This window comes from Propithecus coquereli, unplaced genomic scaffold (assembly GCF_000956105.1).
Source record: "Propithecus coquereli isolate 6110/MARCELLA unplaced genomic scaffold, Pcoq_1.0 Scaffold4, whole genome shotgun sequence".
Lineage (NCBI taxonomy): Eukaryota > Metazoa > Chordata > Mammalia > Primates > Indriidae > Propithecus > Propithecus coquereli.
The window spans coordinates 10,424,110-10,439,308 of record NW_012149729.1 but is presented as its reverse complement, the minus strand read 5'-3'; the positions used below and the strand labels follow the sequence as shown (position 1 = coordinate 10,439,308).

General features: G+C 33.5%; 1 protein-coding gene across 9 annotated transcripts in view; it reads left to right on the top strand.

The window, feature by feature from the left end:
• FOXP2 (forkhead box P2) overlaps nt 1-15,199 on the top strand; it is a 350,012-nt gene that overhangs the window by 221,293 nt on the left and 113,520 nt on the right. For 2 of the 9 annotated variants that reach the window (XM_012652746.1, XM_012652745.1), the window contains exon 3: nt 3,584-3,658. The exons of the other annotated variants lie outside the window; for them this stretch is intronic. In XM_012652746.1, coding sequence (XP_012508200.1) covers nt 3,584-3,658 — 75 coding nt within the window. The remainder of the gene's footprint in view (nt 1-3,583; nt 3,659-15,199) is intronic. 9 annotated transcript variants of the gene reach the window in all.

Here is a 15,199-nt window from a genome sequence, read left to right as displayed (position 1 = left end):
TAATTTTTATTTGAAAAAATGAGTGCTATTTTGAATCCATAATGATAGCTAATAAATATTAAGTATATGGGTACCAGCACTGTTCTAATTACAATTCAATGTATTTAATAACCCTATGACAATTTTACTTATTACCCACTTTCTAGAATGAGAAGCCAAGAGAAGCTAAGTTATCTTACTCAAGATCCCATCACTAGTAAGTGTAAAGTCAAGATATGAGCCCTGGCAGACTGTCTCCAGAGCCAGTCCGTATTCTTATTTTCAACACTAAATGACATACTCTTTATTATTTTAACAGAAAATTACAATGATCCATATTTAACTGAAGAATAGATTCCTTCTGAAGTTAATGTTGAAAGCCCATTCCAGTACAGTGTCCTGGCCTTTTCACTGTTGAAAGATTCTTTGGTGCTTATTTGAAACAGATGCAAACACTTAAAGCATCCATTCACATTGTGTTTCCCTGTGATTTGCTAGAATATGTCAGGTTGCCTCCAGGAGACCCATTTCTAAGTGACTGTCTGATTTCATTTGTCTTCCTACTCCCTTTACAAACCTGCGACTTCATGGGACTGCTAAAGCATGGTTGGTCAGAGGTTTATTAGCCTCTCTTGCCAACATTCTGTCTCTGTCTGTTGTAGAAGGCTTTAGGGAAGCCATGAGAAGAAACTGGGTGGATTTTTCAAAGCACAATTTCTTCAACTAAGCCTATTGGCAAGACACAATGACAGGATAATGGTAGTTCAAAGTTTATTCTCACATACTTTTAACTCCAGGAATTATTAGTCGCGAGTTATTTAAAAGCCTTTGCTTTTCAAATGGTTTGCTTTTGTTCTAAGTTATTGTTCTTTAGTAAATTTAAGATTAAATTGATCTATTTTCACAAATTTTGCCTTTTAACTCTTTATTTTTATAGTTTGCTTAACTTTGAGTATTTAACTGTTATATTTTATAATTGTGCATGCAAAGTGACAGGTACCAGAAAATGCCTCTATGAGCCCTCAGCATGGGACAGTTCTATGTCTCTTGTCCCTAAGGATAGATTAATGACAGTACCATTAATGTGCTTTATTTCTCTCTATGGTAACAGGAATGATTTGGCAGGAGTGTTTTGGTTAGTTTCTGATTAAAAAAATATAACATATCATGGATTTTAGAGAATCAAAAAATAATGAAAATATACTTCGTGCCAATCAAAACATACCTTTTTTGATTATTTAAAAGGCCCTTTAGCATCTTGCTTTTTGTCAAAGTTATCCTCATGTTTATCAGTTAAATCATATTTGGGAAATGTTTGTGGTAACAACTAAAGAAGATATGTTTGGAACATACTTACATTTGCTGAAATTATGTTTTTGAGACATTCGAGCTAAGAATGGGGAACATTCTCTCTCACAGTGAAGCTTTAGTCTATTTCCATCCCAAAGCTCCAAAACTGTGGAAGAAATCTAGGGAAAACCTCCTTCTTATAATGAAATCCTTCTGATATTTTGGCACCTGTGTCCCTTAAATGATAACTGTACCCTTTTATTACATAGTATCTTTTGTATATTTTTATCACTGTACTTGTACCTTGTCTTGAAATTTCCTGTTCATGTATTCCTCCAGGGGTGAGACTTACTGCTGTCTGTATCTTCTTCCCTTCTGACCTGACTGGCATAACAAATCTTCAGCATCCCAACATGTTTGGTTAATGCTGAAGAAACAAATTATAATATTTAATGTGGGTGATCTTGAAAAAGTTCAAGGTGACATTGCTTATTTATGGAGTTTAATTTTCAGTATTAAATACAAATAGTGTCATGGCAGCTTTGGAGTTCTTGTAACACTCAGTTTTTTTTTTTTTTTTGTAGATGAGTATCTATCTGAGGTTTTTCTTTTTGTTACTCTGGTTCATTGTTATGGTATGGAGTAGGAATTCATTTTTTAAGGATGCTTATGACCTTGTTAAATAGCAGTCCAAAAATTGTATGGCTTGTTTTGATTTTAGCCAAAGTTACAGCTGCCTAGCTGTAAAGCAGTCAGTTTCTCTTATTATGACTAGTTCTTCAACTTGTACTGTTTTAAATTGCCTGCAATTAGCATATTTCAACCTTATTTTTAGGTTTAAATTGCAGTGTGAGAGTGTACTCTCCTCTTAGCTAATTAGTGCTATCAAGGAACAGTAGGTTACCTCATTAGTACCATGTGCGTTTAATTAAAGAAGAGAAAATTGGAGTTAACCTCATAGTTAATATTTTCACAGAGCGCTACAATGCCAACACCTTCAATTGGAGTCACACCCCTGTGTATCTAATTATTCACTGGTGCCAAATAAGGTTAGTAGGGTACTACAAGGCTGTTGACAAAATAATTTAGATGAAAATGTGTTTGTTAGATTCTGACAGTAAAATGTAACTTGAACATTTTCCTCCCAGTCTTCATCTGCCAGCATCAGGTGACATACTTCTTCATAAGAAACAGAAGGAAAGGACACTTTGGAAGCCATTTTTCTTGTTTGAATTAACGTTACTCTTATCTTGAAGAAAATGGCATATAGTCATGTAAAGCATATACAATCCATTTCTTAAACAGAGCCCCTGAACTCCATAGATGTATTTGAAAAGAATTATTTATAAGATGTAATATTTACATGCATCAAACCACTACAAATACTCCCTGACACCTTTAACACGTCCCTCCTTGCTTTTCTTCTTTTCTGGTATAGTTATAATTTCCCTTGTGTATCTTATGAATGGGGATCATCCTTTCATATCATACATGAAGTCTAAGGATGTGTTGTCACATGGTCTATTCAAATGCAGTGTAATCCTTTTGCCCTTCAGACAAAATCTTTGAAATTTCTAATGCTACGTAGGTAAAAAATGACATTCCGTGTCATTTATCAATAAATAATCACTTTGCTTTTATAGATAAAAATGCAAGCTATACATTTGAGTACATCGAGTAGTTTTCAATGCAAATGGTACAATTCAACAGGTTTTAACAGATATTATGGAGCTTGGCTCCATAGTCTTAGATATATTTTAATGGTAATAATTGTGACAATGTAATACGTAGCCGAGGCAGTTTATTTAGATTATTGAGATTATTCTTACATTACATGGAAGGACAAGATTTATGTTTATTTGTATTGGTTATAATTGATTACAAGTCAGAGGTTAGCTTTTTCAAAATTAAGTAGAGATAATTAAGTTTTAAGGACAAATAACATCTCATACATTAAAATTGCAGTGCCATTTAAATATAGAGGAACATTTATTAATATTGACCATAAATTAGTTAAGAAGTGGGAAGTGAGGTTCCTAAGGCAGGATCATGGTATAAAATTAGTGAATTTGTTGGTTGTTGGTTAATTTACGGTGATTCAAATATTCAACTACACATATGGCAAATTATTCCTATTTTTAAAATTGATGCTAGTATTAACTCTGAGGTGAAGATGGAATAGTCTTATCTATGTTGACCTACCAATACAATAATCTCCAAAAAATAATTTTTAAAAATGATAATGTACATTATTAACATAAGCCTTAAGGTTGGAAAAAAAAAGCCAACTCCTGATTCTCTTTGTTTAACCTAGGAATTGCTTCCAGAAACAAAATTATGTGTCTGTGGCCACTCTTCTGGTGATGGGCATCCTCACAACACATTTGCAGTAAGTTTCATTGGACAATTAGAAATTCAGCTACTAAGGACAAGGCCATGGACCCAATCCCACTAAATAGATTATCTGTGATTTTCTATACCCAATCCTTTCCATTGGTGCAGATAATCAAGATATGACTATTGTTAAGATACAGATGTGATTAGCTGGTTTTCTGTTACTTCTTTTGTTCCCACTTCAATTATGTTTCATCAAATATACAGTTCACAGTTTCTGTGAGTTGATGCTATTAAGGGCTACCTTAAATATATAAAGGCTGTGGCACCACTACCCTTTTCTTGAGCTTTAAGGAATAATTTGATAAGAAAGTACTGATATGTAGAAAATAAATGGATAGAGATTATGGATTGATCCAATACATATTTTAAGGAAAAGTTGCGATCCATGTTCTACAGGTTGCTATATAAATATACCAAGGCCTTTTTTTTTTTTTTTTTTTTTTTTTACATATTCTACCACTAGAGTGTAACTTCTCTTTTTGGACTATAATATTTGGTGAAAATTGCTTTTGTGACCCAATTTACATGCCAGTTAGCCTTGGAAATGAATAATAATCCTGAGGTATCAATTCAAAAATTTTTAGCTAGTACAACTTCATGTTTATATTTAGCATGGATTCTACCTGTATTCTTAAGAAATCTCTAAATGTGTAAAGTCATGTATTTTCGTATACAGTCAGCCCTCTGTATTCGTGGGTTCGGCATCTGTGGATTCAACCAACCATGAATCAGAAATATTCAGAAAAAAAACGGATGATTGTGTCTGTACTGAACGTGTGCAGACTTTTTTTTTTGTCATTATTCCCTAAACAATACAGTATAACAACTATTTATATAGCATTTATATAGTAGTAAGTGTTATAAGTAATCTAGAGATGATTTAAAGTATATGGGAGTATGCGCATAGGTGATATGCAATACTATGCCATTTTATATAAGGGACTTGAGCATCCTGGATTTTGGTATCCATCAGGGTTCTGGAACCAATCTCTCATGGGTACCAAGGGATGACTATACAGAAGTTTTGCTTGTTTCCTTAAGAATTGATGTACTTATTTAGTCCCAATGGCTAGAGTATTCCTAAATTGACTCACACAAAATTTATGTTTTACTACTCTATACATACTATTTCCTAATTATAATTGATAGGACACAACACAAGGCATAAACAAATAATCAGTGTCTTCCTGAATGAAGAAGAAATATCTAATTCCATACTTTGGTTAAAAAGAAACAGAAAGAAAATGAAAAGAAAATGTTTTTGTATAAACAGTGTCAGGCCAGGCCTGGTGGCTCAGGCCTGTAATCCTAGCACTTTGGGAGGCCAAGCAGGGTGGATCACTTGAGACCAGGAGTTCGATACCAGCCTGAGCAACATAGCAAGACTCCATCTCTGCAAAAAAATAAGAAAAAGTAGCAGGATGTGATGGCATTCACCAATAGTCTCAGCTAATCAGAGGCTGAGGCAGGAAGATCCCTTGAGCCCCAGGAGTTTGAGGTTGCAATGAGCTGTGATGACGCTGCTGTACTCCAGCCTGGGCAACAGGGCGAGGCCATGTGTTTAAAAAAAGAAATTGTCAAATTAATATGGAACATTTATGCAAAATATGAAAATTTTTAAAAATGTTAGATACAATACAAAAATAAACTCAGAAATTGAAGCACCAATAATGTGCTATTCTGTGGAAATAATAAATGCAGAGATTGATAATGTTAATTTTGTATATGCATGTTTCAGGATGATCTGAAATTATCTGGTTTGGGGTCTAATTCATTTTAATCCTAAAGTATTTAGCAATCCTGAGCTTTCTGTGTAATAATATTTGAAAAAAAATAGCAAAAAATAAAGAGTGATGGTAAGTTTTGCTGAAGTGATATAATTAAATTTACATAAAGTTTAAAATAATCTTAATTTCTAAGTATTCTCTTTAAGTCTAAAGGAAGAAAAATTTAAGGTAAACTTCAAATATAATTATATACTTTAATAAAGAAGATTATTCAAAAATATACTTTCAAAATGGGACAGTGTTCCTAATTGTTAACACTCTTTCCTAAAAGAGTCTTGATGGAAAAAAGTGTTTTCATTAGACTGAAGAGTGAGCTGGCTAAACTACTAGTAGTGTTTGTTTTTTATCTAAAACTATTTTTATCATTTAAAAAATTCTCCATTCTACTGATGAGAAAAAATATTTATAGTATCAGATCTTCATGTTATCGCTGACATATTTTCAGAGTGAAATGGCCATTGTACAAGGTTGAGTCATGGGCAAGACAGATGGAATTATTCCCCACTGAGAGGAAAGTCTTTATATTCATTAATTTAATGTGAATACTAACTTACTCACAAAAATCAGTGTTATACAAATGCTTTCTCATTTGTTAAGTGTAAGACAGTTAAGTAGAAGAGACAGAACTCTGCTTCACTAGACCTAAATGATCTCCTCTGGCAGCCAAGAAGAATTATGGCTAAAAAATGTAAGGAAAAGTGATTGTCCTCTCAATTGTCTGCATCCAGACAGAGTGCATGTACAAAGTTAGGAAATACATGTGGCAATGTCAGTTTACCTCCAATGTTTTCTTCCCTTCTGTATTATAAATATATTGGCAGAGAGTAACCAGAAGTTGAAGTGCAAAGATGTATAGTATAAACTTGAATTTATTCAATTACAAATTAGATGTTAGCAGTACAAATTAGACGTTATTTCACTGTGTTTATTTTTGAGTAGTTTTTAATTGAGTATTATGGTGACATCAGTACTATGGTCCTTCAGTAAAAAAGAAACCTTAAGATAAAATATTTCAAACACTTACATTATAACTGATTTTGTTAGTGCTATAAAGATATGATATAGAGACAATGTTCAGGGCTACTATTTAAAACCCTCCAGATGCTTCATCTGAAACAGAATAAAGATTTCTGTTTTCAAAGTCTTGGCTGACATTTGTATGCAACTTTTTGATTAATCTTTTTCTTTCCTAGAATAATTCAAGATATTAATAATTATCTTTATATACCTCACTCAGCTGGGATGTAGCTCCCTGAGCTCAGTTCGTTCTAGAGATGCCTCCTAAGTGATTGCCTCTCACCTTCTATTTTATTGTAATACTTGAGAGTGCCATGAATTCTCTTGATGTTAGTTCCAAGAAGGACCAGTAGCAGAGCTTTTTCAATGGATACTCCTCTTTGAAATTTATCATGAATAATTTACTCCCCTTGATGATTCACCAAAGCATTAGTATGACAGAAATTGGGGGCTGATGAAAGGATGATTTATTTGGTTATCTGGTTTTGTTGTTGTTAATATATTTTTCATCAAATAAATTGATACACACACTATAATATGTATGTGACAATAATGTGAATTTATGGTGCCCATTAGAACAGACTATTTTTCCTTTCACATTTCAAAGTTATTTGTAATGAGCTATTAGTGATAGTCTCTACAAATATGATATATATTTAGTATTAATTTCTTAAAGTTGTCTCTGTAGTTCTTGAATATTTCTAAACTTCACTTAAGGAAATGTGTATTCTGTATTAATTGTATTTCTGTTCCTTGTTGTATTTCCACATCAGCTTATTTTAACATAATAAAACAAAAGACACAGAAAACAAGCCAGCTTAGTGTACAAACCTTCACACTTGTGCCTGATTTATGGAATAAAATTGTTACTGACATAGTTCATGCAGCAATATATTTACTTTAAAAATACTTCTAAATAACTGGATTTTTAAATATAATTTTCAATACATAGGGTGTCAGGTTAAGCAGCACATTAAAACTTAAACTGAAAACTGCATATTATCCTTTAAATCTTTATCCAGTGGAGTTCAGAAAGCCTGCTATTACCAGAGTTCTTTTGTGCTATAATCACACAATACATCATACAACTTAGATGAAATTGCACTTGTTTACTTTCAATGAATCATATTTTTTATCATAATGATAATAAATCTTACGCAAATAGATTCACAGTATCGATAAGCTAAACAATAAAGTCTTGTACCAAGTTAAGAATTTCAAAATGGAATTTTTTTTATATTCAGCATCAAGGAACAGTTTGAAATGCTCAGGCTCTCACAACCATGCTTCTGAGCTCCTTTCCCTGAAGTCACGATTTCCATTCTACCAGACATCCTCCTGTTCTCTCTTAAGAGAGATACTGTGAGATATTTCACAGTGTTGTCAGAAATAATCTACCCTTGAAATCCAGAATACTAGTGATAACATCACATTCTGGACTACATATACTATAATAATCTTAATTTTAATTTAGCATTTTATATGTAAAATATTTAGTCTGGCTTAAAACAGACAATGTAGAATACAAGTAAGAAACTTCATCATAAGAGATTGCAGTAAAGGGGAGGGAGGCATCAAGCAAACATCTCAGAAATAAATTCTCATTATATTAAGCATAATTCATAAAGTCACAGATGGTTGTGTAATTGTAGAGGGAAAAAGTGTTGTCAAAGTGATGTCATAGAAATTTGATAAATAAGTTTAAAAGTTTATGAATTAAATATTTCTAGAGCATCATATACCTTTGAATACATATACCTAATGAATATTTTTCTGATTCATAATTAATACAAAATTAAAATTAGAAAATCAATATGAATAACAAATGTACTGTTATTTTATCCCTATTTCTCCCTAAATCCTTGTTGCCTATAAGTTGTAAGTATAAGAGAGTATATCCCTTCTACTCTCTTATATTGAGGCTGGATAATATGCGTTTTTTGCATGTCTATTCTTTTCTCTTTACACATCACCTGAGTAGTGAGTGACTTTGCTGTAGTAGAAGCATTGTGCTCTGTCACTGCATTGTCAAAATAAAAAGGAGGGGATATCTACTTAACATGCATTTTTATCCTATATGGACTGATAGACTATTGTAGCTAAACGGGGCCTTCCTTATGTGTCATCTAATTCAACTCCTTTATTATACAGTTGAAAAAACAGTGTTAAAGAATTGATGTAATCTCTCCATTATTCATTGAATCTGGAGAGAACTCTTAATGATCTGATAGATCTTTAGTCTTAACTCATGGTTCATATGTATTAATTTTGTCAGGCTGTGTATTTTAATTCTGTATATCTGTCAAAAAGGAAATCATTTCTAAATGTTGCTAATCACATTTACCTATGAAAAAGTTTTGAAAAACAGATTTCATGATCACTTTTGAAATTACCATCCATATTACTTGACTACTTGTGGTTTATTGAGGACACTTAAAAGGTCTCAATCAGATCTGTGAGATGGTATTATTTATAGGTTGAGGTTTCAAAAAAGGAAAATTCAGTAATTCCCTCAGAAATGTTTTAAAGTGAATTGTGAAATTCTAGACTGTTGATTTATTTCCTACATTCTTTTATTAGGACTTAGGACTTCAGCTAGGGAAAAAAGACATTTTAAAAAGATATATAGGGCATTCCAAATTTAGTTCCTCATGCTTAAAGGAATAAGCCTAATGGTTACCAAGTCTTCATCCTTTATAATCATGTTCTCTTTATTTCAACTACACACTCAAGAAATATCTTTATAGAAAGGTCCAAAATGTGAGGATTCCCCTGGCTTTTCAGGTTGTCTGTTTATTATCCATCAGATGGATATTATGCCTTAACAATTGAAAATAAGTGATTACTGAGTTTGTTATGCCTTCCTGATCTTGAAACACCAAGAAAAAGTGATACAATACTTAGTCTGATATTTAAATATTATACTTTATATGTAAAGGATAAATGCCTGATTGACCAGATAAAAACACAAAGTCCATAACATTCATTCAATTTTATCCTATAAAATATATTCACAGCACTTGTGATAGAAATAAGTAGAGAGATTAGAATTCTTTTGAGAAATTTTGTTCTAAATAAGTCCTACAAAATATATGGAAGAACCAATTTCACCATTGTTAATTAACACCTCCTGTTTTGCTGCTGATATCATCATAGGATAAATGCTCCTGTTCCTCTTTCTCTTAACTAGTACACTGTCTTTCATGGCTGCCTGGTGTCTGCTAAATAAACCTTTAACAACCTAAGCTTTGCAATTATGTGAACCCCAATTATGTGAACTCCATGTGAACCCTCCCTCCTTTTCTTTACCTACCTTATTCTCTATTATTTCACAAACAAAAACATTGGCTCCTGACTAATATATCGACTTCTGTTTTCAAACATACCATATTCCATTTTTTTCTGCCCTTCTGTAGCCTGCTCCCCTTTCTTTTCTGCTTATCAAATTCTACTGGTTGTGCAAGGCCCAGCTCAATTATTAATACTATCCCACATGAATGCTTTTTCGCCAATGCAGTCCACATTGATTAATTCCTCTTTTGACCTTGTGTGTCTGTACTTATCCACACTTTTGGAATTACTCTTACACAGCCCCCGATACTCAGTTCCATTCAACACATATTCATTGAACATATTCATACTTCACAATGCTAAGCAATATTTTCAGTAAAATAATGAGTATTCACCTACATTTGAGGAATTTAGACTATGAAAATGGAAAAATAGGACTTAGGACTTAAAAAACCCATGCAAACTGTAAAGAGAGATTCAGTCAGTATAGTGAGGAATCAGGAACGAGTACATGGGAAAGGCTTATTTGAGGTAAAATTTTCAAAAGAAACATAATTGGCGTATATAGTCACTGAATATATGGACCAGTGCTAAAACTTGAAGTTTTAAATCCCCTTTTTAAAGGATCTTAAATATTCTGTAAGATTTTGAGTAAAGAAGTAGATGTAACATAACCAGACCATCCTACTTAAATATATTCTTGAGAACAATAAAAAGAAGTGATTGGAATCAGAAAAAAATATTGGAGTCTGTGTGTCCAGGTTAGAGGATGTTGTGCAAAAAACTAATAACTGTAATCTTAACTAAGGGAAGGACAGGATAAGGAAATAAAAGACAGCTTTAAAGAAGAATACAACAATTAAATATGTTTATAATTAGCAAAACAGAAGAAATTGAGATTCCTGGAATTTTGTACCTCGTTATTTGTATTTGGCTGATTGTTAACCTGATATTTAGGACACAGAAATAATGACAGGTTTGATGATAGTCAGTAGGAAGTGGGAGGTGATAAGTTTTGTTTAAGAAGAGGGATCGGGCACGGTGGTTCATGCCTGTAATCCTAGCACTCTGGTAGGCCGAGACGGGCGTATCGTTTGAGCTCAGGAGTTCGAGACCAGCCTAAGCAAGAACGAGACCCCGTCTCTACTAAAAATAGAAAGAAATTAGCTGGACAACTAAAAATATATAGAAAAAATTAGCTGAGCGTGGTGGCACATGCATGTAGTCCCAGCTACTCGGGAGGCTGAGGCAGGAGGATCGCTTGAGCCCAGGAATTTGAGGTTGCTGTGAGCTAGGCTGACGCCACGGCACTCTAGCCCGGGCAACACAGTGAGACTCTGTCACAAAAAAAAAAAAAAAAAAAGAAGAAGAAGAGATATCTGTGTTCAGCAGGCAGTTAGCACTGAATTGGAGATGAACATTTTTGGAAATCATATCATATACAGGAAACTAGAGTCCCGTAATTTTGAAGGCGATTATGAAGAGGAGGATAGCACAGAGAAATCTCCAGACAAAACATTGGGTAAGGAAATAAGGAACTAGCAAAGAATGTGACTCTATTAGACAGTAGAGAACCAGGAGCCAGCAGTCAAAGAACAATAGAAGATAGGCGCATGCACACACACACACACACACACACACACACACACACACACACGAGATTTGTTGGCAATATCTATATTTTTTAATTAAGACAGTTTTCAAAGTAGTCACAGTAAAATTGCGAGGGAAGTACAGAGATTTTCCATTTATGCCCTACTCCCAGAAACTCTCTCATTATCAACATCCCCACCATCGTGGAACATTTGGTCCCACTGATGAACTATGCTGACATATCATTGTCACCCAGAGTCCATATTTAACATTAGAGTTCACTCTTGTTGTTGAATACTCTGTGGGTCTGGACAAATGTATAATTACATGTATCCACCACTATAGTATCACACAGAATATTTTCACTGCCCTAAAAATCCTCCGTGCTCTCCAAATTGTTCATCCTTCTTTCCCCCTGACTCCTGGAAACCACTGCAAGAGGTTGTTTGAGACCTAAGGGTGGTTAGCATTACTGAAGACTGAAGGATGGTTTTAAGACTGTGGGATGAGACCTGAAGAAAGTCATTAGATTTAGCAAGAGTGTTTTCAACAGAGTAAACTCTATGGCAGTGATTTGAATGGTAACTAAGAAGGGAGTATGTAAACATAAATAGTACACACTGGTCTTTTGGGGGAAAATGCTGAAAGGGGAAGATGATAGGATGGTGGCTTGAGACAAAAGCAGAATTGAGGAAGGTCTTGGGGTGTGACAGTAGAGATTAAAAGATTTAAAAAGCCAGAGAGAAAAGAATAAAATAATTGAAACAAGGCCTTGAAAGATGGTGGGGGTGGTAGTGATGGCTTCAAGGGAACAGATGGAGATAATTAATCTTTAAAAGGAATAGAAGTCCACTTCCATGTGAATTGGGTAAAAATTCGAAGATGAGTAAACTCATATTATTACCTCTTTTATATTATTTGTTAAATCTGTTTATGCCTTGTGACTACCATTATGTCCTTCTCCCCCAGCGTCGTAAGATCTGAATTTGAACTTTATATTAGCTTTTAAGGATTCCTGCTGCTAGGAAAAACCACGTGAAAGAAGGAAAGATTATGTTAGGGTTTTTACAATGTTCTAGATGTGACAGCTTTACTCTCACCATATTTGTTACACTGGATATTATTAGCTCAAAGAATAAGTACTCATTAGAGTTAAAACTTAGCAACTATTTTCTCAGTAAAGACTCTCATAACACAGTCACAGTGTGAGTGTTCTTTCCTTCAGGAAGTTAAGATGGATTAGCATAAATCTGAAGAACATTAATTATTTTATGAAACATTTAGATAATTTAGATACATTAAGATTTTGAATTTTTAAAGTAATTCGTTAATTTTTGGTAGTTAATAAAATAAAGGTTTTCACTTTTTAGAAAAACCTTTTTATGAAAACAGATCACATAACAGGAGTGAAATATATTCAGAAATATTATGATAGTCTCTTTTTCACTGTATTGTCAGTTTTAAATTAGAGGAGCAACCCAAAAACCAACTAACAAAACTTCCCTTAGACATACATTTAATTGCTTAAATGTGTGTTTAGGACTATACAGTGTGGAACAATGATAGGACAAAGTTATATCCTTAAACAAAAACTCTCTTTTCTTTCTGTTTATAGAATTGAAACTAAAGGATAAGTTTAAAACATTTAAAACATAAATACATACATACATAACAACAAAATACAAATTAGGGATCTTCCTTTTTTGGGAAACCTTCCTTTATCGCTCGGCTTTCACTGCACATTTGTCATGTCTGACCCTCACACCTACATTGCTAACTACCCCACCCAAGTTTTCTTTGTTCGGTGTCCAGATAATTGTCCAAGAGCCAAACCTTAGGCCTTATTCTCAACCTTCCCCCCTATAAACCTGCATTAATCTACCTTTCCCGGGAAATGTTCTAAATTGATAACTGATGACAATAAATTATCCCTTTCATAAAAATAGTTGCATGTTCACAGTAGATAATATTTCTGCTTTACAAAGTGGACCTTATATAGTAGAATTTCCGGAATTGGTGATTTACAGTTGGGAATATATTCTCTCCAAATATGTCTGTGACTTCTGAACAAGTAGTTCCTACATCATTCTTACCAAAAATAATTCATTTTAACATGATAATCAGAGTCCTTTTCCTTTTTTATTTTTTTAGTTACCTGCTAAGCAAATTTGTTGAAGCCCTTCAAACTGCATTAAATTATTTTTCTATTTTGCCCTTTACTGGAGTTTTGGTCAAAGTATCAAGTATGTCAGATTTTATGAGGCAAAATCACTATGTGGTCACTTTGGCAGAAGGCCACACTTTTAGATGTAGCAACCCTTTGTAGTAATTGTTATTGTACGTATTTATACTAAATTTTCCCTGGAGGAAACTGAGCATAACTAAAAAGTAAAATAATTTGTTTAGGGTCACATTTTAGTAAATGATTGAGCCAAGATCCAAACTCAAGTCTGTCTGACTCCAAGATCTCTCCTTTACCTCATACCACCTGTGGCATTTTTCTGATTTTTTTTTTTTTTTTTAATTACTCCACTACAGCCATCATTTGAAAGAAAGCTTTCCCCCCCACATTAGAACAATTAGAATATTTGAATGGTCTTAGTTGCCTTGAACATTTTGACTTTGCTTTTCTCCACCTCCTATTAACCAGGGATTTTCAGCTCCACCAACTTCAAACAAGAAAACAAAAAGGTTTTGACAATTATTAGGCGATGTTCCAACTCATGCTCTCAAAAATTTAACCATTTTTTTATTCTGACCACAACTTCCTATATTTCTTCCATTAGTTTACATTTCCTTATCTTCCTTGAACTAACGCTTTACTCTCATTAAATCTTCTCTTCTATTTGACAGTCTAAATATTTATTTGGCATTCTCGAATTGGCTATTTTTCTAAAATCTCCCCTTTCCAGCCATGTGTGTTGCTATTCCCTATTTTTAACCAACTTTCAAAAATAATTAAATATTCACTGTGCCCTGAATATGCTAACTCCCTTCCCACCTCCATGCTTTTGCCCACTCAAATCTCTCCCTCCTTTCTACTACCTGAAGTGGTAAAGTTCATAGAGTCCCTCCCATGTCCTGGCTAAAGTATTTTCGTCTTGCCACCGTAAAACCTGCATGGATTGGAAAGTTACTCCACCTTTTTCTGTTTTCTTTGCTAGATTATGATCACTTTGGGGGCAAATTATTTCATTTTTACATGCTACATAATGAGAAATGCATACAAGTGTTTCTAGCACAGTGGCTGGCACATAGTAGGTACTTTAAAGAGCAATCTCCTTTTGATTTGCTTCTGTGGAATTTTGTTTTCTTTTGCTTAATGCTTAATCTAAACATTTCTTCATAGAACCAGAAAGGAAGTATAGTTTTGAGTGAAAACATAATGGTAAGCAGTATTCTATTTTATTTTTATTCCATTTATCGTCTAGTGGTAAGTTTTTCTTACTAACCAAGAAAAGTTTCTGAAGTATGTAAAGAGTTTTAGAAACAGTAAGATATTAAAGAATGGATAGAGTTTTTGTTAAGTTTACCAGTCTTTAAATCTATATTTCCCAAACTTGGGAAGCCATCTGGGCCACATTTTTCTGAATCTCACCCCTAACTTAGAGATTTATTATTTTCAGTGAAAGGGTCAGAAAATCTGTATTTCTACCAAGTGCCCCCTATGATTCTAAAGATTGATCAAAATTAGGAAATACTTACTCCAGAGCCTCTCTACACAGGGTGTGTTCTATGGACTAGGTCAAATCTCCTGGGAATTTGTTAAAAATGCAGAATATCATGCCCTATCATACACCTACCGAATTGCCATCTGCATTTTAATAAGATTCTTGGTTAATTTA